We start from the raw sequence: 10,881 nt of genomic DNA on the forward strand, positions 1-10,881 counted from the left end.
CCAAGGCCAAACAGGCCATCGGGGGACTGCTATGAATTTTCAACAGCCATCCCTTTCAATGAAATCCTTACCTGCGGAGTGCCCAGCCTCTCTATTAAGGGAACCAGGTGAAGTGGGGCATACTTGGCTTCGAGACGCTTCATGCGCACCTCCAAGCGTTCTCCTTCTGTCAAGCGAGCAGCAAACAGTGAAATGAGAGGAGGAAGTGGAGACCCGCAATTTCCGCCGAGTTTGCTCAGAGCTGCCCCCCAGCAACCATCCAACGAGACTTTGGATCAGTGAGCCAAACCGACAGCAAATGAGGGAACCAGTGATGCAGAGAAGGGAGGGATGTGCGATTGCAGTCTCAGCAGCAGCTTAATCACACATGCCCAAAAGCATGTCCCTGTTACTGATCACTCCTGTTGAGATGGACATTTCATGCTGTCATTCTCCAAAGAGGCTGTGAAATGGCTTCAAAACCTTAAGGGAACCCCCAAACTGACTTAGGTTTCAGTCTGTAACTAGGCTACAGAAAATGCACCCCTGGCATTTGCTTCTAGCTGACTTTTGGCTATATCCACTTATCTATTTCGAGGGGGAAGCAGGGCCAGAACTAATCCTCAGCAGAAATGGGAGAGAAACAGCTTCTGGGCAGAGACCTCTGAGTCTGTCCACTGCTTCCCTCTCAGCTTCTTACCTTTGATGTAGACCCTGGGCAAAATATTTTGGAAGGGAGCAGCATGCAGCAAATCACAAACTTCTTCCTGGGACTGAGGCAGGAAGAAAGAAAGATAAAGTAAGTTAAAAAATACCTATAGGGGTTGAGTGTATGGCTCAGGGGCCTGGGCAACACTACAACAATTCGTATCTACGGCACCTATTCAAATCCAACCCAGTTCAGTAGTAACTCCAGTGGTTTGAACCTAAATGAACTAAAACTGGAAGAAATACCTCTCAACTCAAGCCAGGAAGTTTTCGTAACTCAAATGAGTTACTTCCTGCCTGTGCAAGGCCAAAGCTTTACATTTATTTTCTGTCCCACTTACTAGCACTGCCAGTAAGAGGGGATAAAGAACACAGAGGTTTCAGTTTCATCTTACCCTGGTGACTTCCTGCTGTTCATTTTTACAGAGAGTGCCCAGGTGGAAATTACCCCTTGGCTTAGTTATTTTAGGATGTGTCCATGTAAAATATACTGATGCATGGCTCTATTGCAAATAGGTACATAATACGTTGGTCTGAAATGATTTGGTTGTTCATATGGTGTTCTCAGCCAGGGCTATCAGACCAGAATCCCAGTGGTGTAGGCACCAGGGAGAGTTATACAGAAGTCCAGAGAGGAATAACATCATGAGATGCCACCTGAGAGAACGCATGCCGATGCACTTGAGAAAAAATAATCCCAGACACAGATGCACAAGGAGGAGAAACCTAGAAATAGGCAGGTGGAGACTGAGGAGCGATGGCTGACAATACATTGTATACGAGTCTGCAATGGGAAACAGCAGCAGGAAACCAAAGCTGTTTAACACAGAGGCATTGCGTCACGACAAGGCATTAGTTTGCTCCTACAAAAGTCTGGTTCTAGGACATGCTTTCAGTTCTGAGCTTACTGTAGAGATTTAGACACACTCGAAAGCAGGTCATGACAGGTGCAGCAAAAGATACTTGGGGCCAGATGGAATGACTGGGCTGGGTCCGTTTGGGATGCGCAGGTGGATACCCCACCTTCCAGCCAAGAGGGAGAGGACAGTGTAGCATGGAGCTGCAGGAGGCTGTACTGGCGCATGGATGCTGGGATGAGAGCGAGTTTGTGGGAGTGCAGTTTGTGACACAGTGCTGGAGGAACAGGAACAGTCCGGGGTCCCTCCGTGGGCAGAGAGATGCTGACACTAACGGAGTGTGCCTGTCGCCTCGGTTATTTTGTTTGCAAAACACTGTTCGTTCCTAGATGAACGTTCTTTCACTGCTGTTTCCCTCAGATAAAGAGAGTATTTTCACCATTTGCAGCCTGCATTCACCTGTTATCTGTCCCCAAATTAGTCATGTTATTAATAATCTCCTCCCCAAGGCCCATCACCCGAGAGTAAGAATTCTACTTAGAAATTTAGTCCCAAGCAACCCCTCATTCCTCAAATTTAGACAATAAAAAGGGGGTAGAATGGAGCAGACTGCGCATCTTCACTAGCGCAGTCTCTGCCAGCAAATACCACCAGCCCTAGATCAGTCTGACAGCTAGGAAGATAACTGCACCGTAAAAGCAATTGCTCCTGCTGCGTAAGAGCTCCATTAGAGGGAAAATCTTGTTACATGATGGCTCTACGCATCTGACATCTTCCAGCGAGCGAGAACCAGTGCCCGCTGCATGCAAAATGGCTTTATATTCTGAATCTGTGTGGAAAAATGGGATCAGAGAGGGAGAGACTTCGGCTGGCATGGAAAGTGGGCAGACATGGACTTTGATGGGCAGCCTTCCTAAAGGTACCCCCAAATTCTCACTGTCGTCTTTTCCTTATTTTCTGCTATTCTAAAATGCCAGTATACTGCTGATGTACAGCTCCTGGGACTGGAGGAACATTTTTGCATTGAAATGAAGGATTTCTAAAAGAAACCACCATGAGTCCCTGAAGTGTCCATTTAAAGATGGGACGGAAAAGGCAAATGTAGTACATCCAGCATAAAATCCAACACTGGGAACAGCAGAAAGCACTGACAAAGCCACAAAAAGAACAGAAACTGTCAGGATATAGTTGGCAACTCTGGTCATTCTATAAAATAAAGCCAAGCTGCTAGGTGAAACACATCTCTCTAGTTTTCTTAATCTTATGCAACTACTGCTCACTGAATGTGTTTGATACACCATATCAGGACCTAACAGTCTCTATAACTGGGGTTAAAATGCAAAGGCAAGGGCAGAAATATCCATTTTGAGGACATGCAGAGATTTTCTGTTTTCCTTGTGCTCTACGGTTGGATAAAACTTGGAATCTTTGAACTTCCTTCTGGTTTTGCTCTGAACAAAACTTTCTGGCTTTGCTCGGAAATCCCATGCTTGGGAAGTCTTTCTGAAATATTTCTGAAAAAACTGAAGCAACCCTGCCAAAACCATTATGACATGAAATACACATTTTTTATGTAAAACTGTGTTGTTGAACACTCCTCAGTTGGCTTTAGGCCAAACTGTGAGATGAATTCATTACAAAGTAAACTTATTGTGTGAGAAACTAGAAGGTAAGAAGATGCGTGGCACTCAGCCACAGCCTTTGCCCCATACCAGAAAGGGCTTCACAGGAGCTGGGAGGCTGAGAGTCTTGTGCACGTGCAAAACACTTGTGCAGGGGCCGATATCAAGTCGTCACTCCAGCTAAGTTTTCAGTGATGATACACCATAGGAAATATATCATCAGCTCTTCTGAGATTTCCTTCCTGTTGGATTGCTTTATCCTTATCACCATTAGATTCAATCAGGGTTTTTCATTGCACTGGCAGCCCAAAAGAGCAAAGGGCTCAAATCTACTTCTCACTGTACAAATATGTATATTAAAAAGTATTGATCCCTGCCCCAGAGAGCTTACAATCTAGAAATAAGCTCCAGTTGGTTTTATTTCTGAGAAGGACGAACATGGGTGCTGTGGTTTAACCCCAGATTGCAACTGAGCACCACGCACCAACTCTAACCCAGCCGAAACCAGGACAGCCAGTTTGGGTCCACTGTCCTGGCTGTGCCCCCTCCCAGCTTCTTCTGCATCTCCAGCCTTCTCAGTTGGTAGGGCATGAGAAGCTGAAAAGTCCTTGACTCTGTGTAAGCACTGCTTAGCAACAACTAAAACATCAGTGTGTTATCAACATTATTTTCATACTAAATCCAAAACACAGCGCTATGCCAGCTACTAGGAAAAAAATTAACTCTATCCTAGCCAAAACCAGGACAAAGGGATAGCTTTGGGTCCAAGAATTAAATCTAGATCTTCCAGTATTCAGATTCTCCTTCAGCAATCCCAGATGTCAGTGACCAAGCACCAATGCACACCATCCCCATGGACACACCCACAGACCCCCAAAACAGCCCCAGAGAGACCCTGAGCACACAAGAAGCTGGAAAGTAACATTTCCCAAACTCTTCCGTTGGAGAACCCACTTCCACTTATGCTCCTGAGCTGGCAATTTCAAGTACGATCTGTTGGTGCAGGGGGTTTTGCCTTACCAAAGCCTGCTCGATAAGGAGGCAGAAGAGAATGGCATTGCCCACTTCTCTGAGGCTCTGGAACACGTCGGTCTTCAGCTCTGCGTACTCAATGATGTCCTTCAGCTGATGGTGGAAGAACTCCAGGATTCCTTAAAAGACAAGGACGGACAGTCAGAAAAGCGAGAGCAGAATCACCCTCCAAAATGTGGGTAAAAGGAGAATCAGTGCCTGGTATTGCCTTAATCACAAATTGCAAGCTGTAACTGTTAAACGGATAGATGGAGACTGGCACTGGGGAGAACTAGCACGCAGTGTCTTATCCTGCTTTCAAGTAACCCTTGGGAAATAGGGAGTAATTCATATGAAGTCCTTGGATTTCCTAATCAGAGGAAAAAAAGAGATTCAAGACTGTAATGGATGTCCTGGTGCTGGTGTATGCATACCAGCTGGAGTTTCCCCATTCCAGCTCAAGGGCAGACTACGGTCATGCTGCAAAAAATCTTTGCATCGACTAAGTAGAGCTTTTGAAAAATATCAGTGGACCCACAATAACAAAAGTTTACAAAACCCTGAAAACAAAACATAAGCTACCAGAAGACATTCCCTTATCAGTCGTCTCTGTGTTCAAAGGGAAATTTCCAACAGGAGATTTCCTGGAAAAGTTAACCTACACATGTTCCAGTGTCAACAGCAAAGCAGCTGAAAGTCTCAATGAGCCTGGGCTGCATGCTGCACTGGCACGTCAGGTGCCAAATCCTGTTTAATTACTGGTGTGTGCTTGAGTAAATGCTGTACAAACATGTGGGTGAGCTCTTGCTCAAATCATTGTGCATCTTTCTGTAGCACCCACCTGGAGAGCCATATTCATGTCTTGGCAAGCGGCAAATCTTGGGCATTACTTCGATCAGAGTCTTCACATACTGCAGGATGGTGCCTTGGAGCTGTCGGAGACAAAGGGAGGTTAAGCTGGAACAACAGCTTCTCCTGGCTTTGAAAGAGGGCTGGTTGTGGATGCGTCCACGTCTGACAGCACAGGATGAAACTTCAGCTGGAGTCCAAGAAGAACTTGCTTAATTTGGATTTCACCCAAATATAAAATTCAGCCTGAGTGCATGGAGCTAGAGTGCTTTTACAGCTTCCTCCCAAATAATACATCACAGCTGCATGGATTTTCGACTTCAAAATACAGCTTGCTGTGTTTGCATTGTTTGCAGCTGAAATCCAAACAAGGCTCAGTCTTAGATCCAGACGGACTTGTGCTCCTAACCCCGAAAGCATTTCACCAGCGCTGCTGAAGGAGTCATTCCCCAGCACAGGAAATGCTCCTTCCACCTCAGGAATGATCACTAGATACTCAGAGTTTAAAAAAGAACTTACATGCATGTAGAACAAATGTCTGCAGATTGGATTTTTCAAACTAGTACGGACAAGAGCAAAGCCTATATCTTAGTTAAAAGCACTTGCTGTCATCTGGAGTTACACACCTGCATCCTGTAGATACATTACACTGGATTATGCACTAAACACTGTTTAGCCAAACATAAAATCTTTATCTTTGTGCTGAACGCTGTCTGATCTCACACACCAGCTACAGCATTTTCAACTGAGTGACACAAATTACATCTTCAGTAACTACAGTGCTTTACAGTAGGGAAACGGGATATACACTTGAGATTTTCAGTTTTACATTGCTTTGTCAGATAAGTTCAAAATGACGTCACTACAGTCAAAGCAGAATTTAAATATTTATAATGCGGAAATCATCTTTCCAGTAAAGCAAGGATTTTAGTAGAAAAGCATGACCTGAAAAATTATACGTTTTTGCACACTCCCTCCTCCCTTCTTAATGCTCAGTATTGTTAGTGCCCTTAGGGAGCATATGGGATCATTTCCCTGAAGACATCACATTTCTCTTCTGAAAAAGAAGAGAGAACTAGAAAGCAGATAGGGTGATTGGCAGCCTGGCTTCTGAATACCTGATGGAAATGGACAGTATGGCTTGAATAAGGACTCACCTATAGCAGCAATTTTCTTGTTAAGACTCAAAAAGTTGGTTTCATCAGTTTTGCTGCCTGCTCTCTACCTTCCTGCAGCTCTCCAGGGGTATCGAAAGCAGTGAGACAGAGCGCTCTTGTGCTCTTGCTGAGCACAAGCACGTGTCTTGAAGGTCTCCCAGACTGCAGCACAGGCAGTGCTGAGGGACCGTGAGTGCCACGCCCCACCCCATCACTTCTTGATGGCTTTTAGCAAAGTGGCACGCCAGCTCCACCACCCCCAGATGTAGGTGGCTGATCACAATTAACGCTTCAAGATGGAAACACTCCATCATCCCACGGGAATCAGTGGGATTCCTCAGCAACAGTGAAAATCACACTGTTAATACAAGTGTTTCAGTGTGGATCAAGGGACATGAAGGTGCCCAGATGTGAACACCCTGAACCCAAAGCCCAGGCTGACTGTCCAACCTGCACCTCTCAAGGCATCAAGGTTTCTCCATTACCAGGGTTAGGCTCAGAATTACCAGGCTCTTGACGATCTTCAGCAGCTCTTCCATGACCACTGCAATCCCTTGATAGCCAAGAAGCCTGCAGATCGTCTTGAAATGAGGTGGCCCCACAAAATTGCGGTAGGAGCTATAGATGTGACTGTAGGCAATGTTGAGAGGCTGAGAAATTAGAAGCACAATGACAGTTAGACAGGAGCATTTGCCAGACCTGTAAATAATTCTCTTATCAGAGTATTATATTCCATCACTTCAAATAATTTTTAAGATAGAGAAGGAGAAATAATAATACCCAGGACAATTCCCATTTCTTCTACTTCTCATGGCAAAAAGGAGATTGCTTTTCTTCCTACATAGTCAGACATACGCTAATCTCCATGCACAGTCGTGTCACAAGCTTTATTATCCTGCCACATAGCAACACCACTTGCATTTCCAAGGTAATTTACTCTCCCATACATCCCTGATCAAGGATTTCAGTGCACTAGCCCTTTGCCTCTTCAAACCCAAATTGTTCTCTACGAAACCAAAAAGCTTTATATACAGGTAACCAGACAGATTTTTTTTTTTTCTATGGGCATTTGCTTTAAATGAGACCTATTAAGAAAAGTAGGAACTGCAGCATCTGAACGTAAGGGCAATTGGAAGAGGCACAGAAAAGTTCCTTTTTGCATCCTGCAAAGCTCTACATCAGCCTCTGTATTTAACAGACATCCCCACGGGACTGTGAAAAGGGCAAGAATCTGACCCTGGTCTAGGGAGAATAGTACCTGGGGCTCTGGCCCCCAGAACATTTTTAGCAGCAGCAAACAGTGATTTCCAGGAATGTACTCTATCAGTGTAATCTTGGACATGTGGTAATTGCTGCAATGTTTTGTCACTGGCACATTTATAGGATCCATTTGGCATGAGGGAAACAGAAGTCGGGGGAATTAATTCACTTGTGTGATCTGCAAAAAAAAATACTGAAAATCAGATTTAGCTGAGACACTGCATGCTCAGCTTGGGCTCTGTGATAGAAGTGTTGGCATCATGACTCAGCCCAGCAGAGCAGGGCTGCGGTCTCCCCCCACAACACCTATGACAACTACATCCTCAGTAAACAGCAAAAAAACCCCATTCTTGCAGATTCTGGCATGTAGTGCCCCTTCCCGCAAAACACAGATAAAGCCCCTGGCTCGCACTTACTGGAAGATCTTTCTTAAACAAGGATAAGGAAACAAATTAAACCGTATCCCAAATGCACCGCACAAGGCTGATTTCGCTTCTTGTGTGAACGCTGCCTATTAGAGGCACAGCACATCCTTATGCAGCAGGGAGCTTGCTTCCCTGCAGATGTCACAGACCCCACTCTACAGGGATGTCCTTCCCTGCCAGAAATGGAGCCAAGAGAACAGAGGCACCAATGCATTGAAGGGCTCAGGGTGAAAGGGAGCCAGTGCTGAAGCAGAAGAATAGGACAAAAATGTTGTCTATCCTCCAACAGTGCTGCTCCCAGCAACTGCAGTTCAGCCAGCTGAAGGCTTCAGTTGTCCTCCAACCCACTTCCTCGAGATTTACTTCAACACTTCATTTGAGTTACTAATGAGTTACGAAGTGGAGCCGCTTGCTAAGAATCAGAAAAGTATTTTATTTTGCTCTCAGATATAGAATTCAGCAGACTGATGTACTGATCGTGCTTTCACAGACTTGTCGCTCGCTTTAATCAATTCAATGATGTCCCTCGTTTTGCTGCAGCCCCACTGCTCTGGTCCAGCAGCTTCTTGCCTACTATAATTCCTAGATGCTCTTTCAAAGAGCTAGCAGAAAGAAGACTCAGAAAGTCCTCTACTTTCTGTGAAACATAATTTAATCTCCTGGTCCTGGTAGGTGAAAAAAACCCCTTTAATACTATTATGTACAGAAAGGCTACCTTGGAGGCTCTGTAGTGCATTCATTAATGGTTGGACTTGATGATCTTAAAGATCTTTTCCAACCTAAACGATTCTATGATTCATTCACAACATCCGTGAACTTTCTCTCCCATCAAAACTAAACAAAAGGGCCCTGAGTAAGTACGGGCAAGAATTTAAAAATTCTTTAGGCAGACAGAAGCCTACTTTCAAAGCCTCTTGCATGCCAACTCCTGTTACAAGGACTGCTTTTGAGTATCCTGCTTAGGTTTGTATCTCCATCCTTAGATAACCAAGTCTTTAAAAATCTGGCCAGTAGAGGCTGACCCAAAGCCACCAGATATGCATGCTGATCCACGTGAAAAACAGCAGTAGTTTATGTTTTCTAAAGCATGTCTGTTTAAACACCAGGTGCTGCCCAGCTGTAACATTTACCAAACGGCCGACACGATCATCCCAGGAGGAAGCCAGTAACCTGCCAGGGCCCCAGCCCAGCCACACTCCCACGGCGTTTGGTTGCTGTGGCTTTTGCAATACGTTATTTCAGCCCTGGCACCTCCAGAAAGTGCCTTGCTGCAGGGACGAGCCAGGCGGGCCCAAGGTGGCTCCTTGCACCCTGAGATGGCCTCCCCATAGGCTCCTTTACCCTGTTACTTCCCCACGGGCAGCAAACCAGTGGCTCATCCAGAGTAGGGGGGGACTCAATATCCCCATTCCACTCATTTGTGGAAGCATCTTTGCTGCTCCACAGCTCGGAGCCAGGTCTTCAGTCTGTGCACGTGCCATGGTCCCCTGAGACGGGCCACCATCAGTACCCAGTTATGGAGCAGTTGGCCAGATTTTCCCTGTAATGGGGCTGACATTTCGCTGTCCGGGCAGCGAGCGGACGGTGCTGCCATGCAACTGCCCACCTCGCAGCATTCCCTCACCTCTCAGTGGGATAATGGGTCTGGAGAGCAGCTTTCAAGTGGGCTTTTCCCTCAAGTGGGAGTCCCAGCAATAAGCTTGATTGGGAGAAGACACATTTTAGGACATGCGTTGGCTGCAGACGAGCGGGATGATTCATCCCCGCCTGTCTGCAAGATGAGGTAGGTTCATCAAGCTCTCTGCAGAGCCACACAGCGCATTAACAGCAGGCTTGTAGCTAATAATAATACTCTGCCAGCAATTAAAAATATAACTCCATTTAAGGGTGAGACACACAGCTTGGGGTAAAGACTGTAGGATGTAAAAAATGACACCAGTGGGTATTTTAAGACCAAACAGCTGAAGGTACAAGCTGGTTGCACAGCACTGCTCGCTCCCCCCGTGCTGGGTGGCTGCTTCCAGCCCCTCGGAGAGCTGGAGCAAAGGCCCTGATCTCACCACCCCTCAAGAGGTTTTGCTGTTCTCAGGAGCAGCAGCTGCTGAAGACGCTGCAGAGGTTTGCCCCACCTTTGGTTTGGGGCCAAACAGGCAAGTTTTGGAGCTGGGAATACAGGCAGGCAGGGTTCCTGGTGTCCCAGAGATCCCAGGTGTCCCACCTTGCACCCATGTCTCAGGGACAGCCATCTGTACTTGAGACTGTGTGCCCAAGGCCCCCATGTTGCTTTGGGAGTTCATGAAGTTACTAGGGATGCTCTGGAGCAGATTCAGCAGCAAATGAAGTAAAGCAAAGGCCATCACACACACCTGCCTGAGCTCACCTGAGGGAAGGCAGGGGGGTTTTATCCGGTAAAACAGATCAGAGATAATAGACAGATAATACTGCCCATGCCAGAACCTCCTTGGAATACTGAAGAGCTAATGAAAGAGGAACAGACTTAGAGACAAAAAAGGACTTGCACACAGCCCAAGACTATTCCAGGCTCCCAGCCAACCTAACTTCAGTGTGACAGCTGAGATGGTGTCTAAGAAAGTGAGAAACAATTCCGACCAGAACTGTCAGAGCAGGGTCTCTAAAGAAGTCAGAGGAAGGTCTCTAAGTTAAACAGCCTGAATATGGCCTGGTCCCTTCCCCTGCCACAAGCAACCTTCCCTCTCCCTATCAAGCTTTTACCATATTCAGCTGTATCAGCCAGTTGCTAAGACTTTCATGCAAAAAAAATAAAAATATTCCCTAGCTGGGATGGACAGGTCACGTACAATGCAGCAGGCAGGTTTATATACTGTATTGAGACTGTGTCTGTGTATATTCTGTGTATAGAGGCCGTGTCAGTATGTATTCTGTGCCTCAGCATAATGCCTCGCTATACCGACTGCCGATTACCCTGCTACTAGTTACCACAAGCCGATGGCCGTGGCACAGCCCGCGTGGCCCGTCGGCGGGGATCGGCCGG

General features: G+C 46.2%; 1 protein-coding gene across 2 annotated transcripts in view; it reads right to left on the bottom strand.

The window, feature by feature from the left end:
- Positions 1-10,881, bottom strand: part of CYFIP2 (cytoplasmic FMR1 interacting protein 2) — a 49,922-nt gene that overhangs the window by 9,418 nt on the left and 29,623 nt on the right. For both annotated transcript variants that reach the window (XM_035890293.1, XM_009634705.2), the window contains exons 24-28: positions 6,690-6,833; positions 5,019-5,109; positions 4,187-4,317; positions 680-752; positions 72-166 (exon numbers count right to left, since the gene is read on the bottom strand). In XM_035890293.1, coding sequence (XP_035746186.1) covers positions 72-166; positions 680-752; positions 4,187-4,317; positions 5,019-5,109; positions 6,690-6,833 — 534 coding nt within the window. The remainder of the gene's footprint in view (positions 1-71; positions 167-679; positions 753-4,186; positions 4,318-5,018; positions 5,110-6,689; positions 6,834-10,881) is intronic.

The sequence above is a fragment of the Egretta garzetta genome, unplaced genomic scaffold, assembly GCF_000687185.1.
Source record: "Egretta garzetta isolate BGI_Z169 unplaced genomic scaffold, ASM68718v1 scaffold612, whole genome shotgun sequence".
Lineage (NCBI taxonomy): Eukaryota > Metazoa > Chordata > Aves > Pelecaniformes > Ardeidae > Egretta > Egretta garzetta.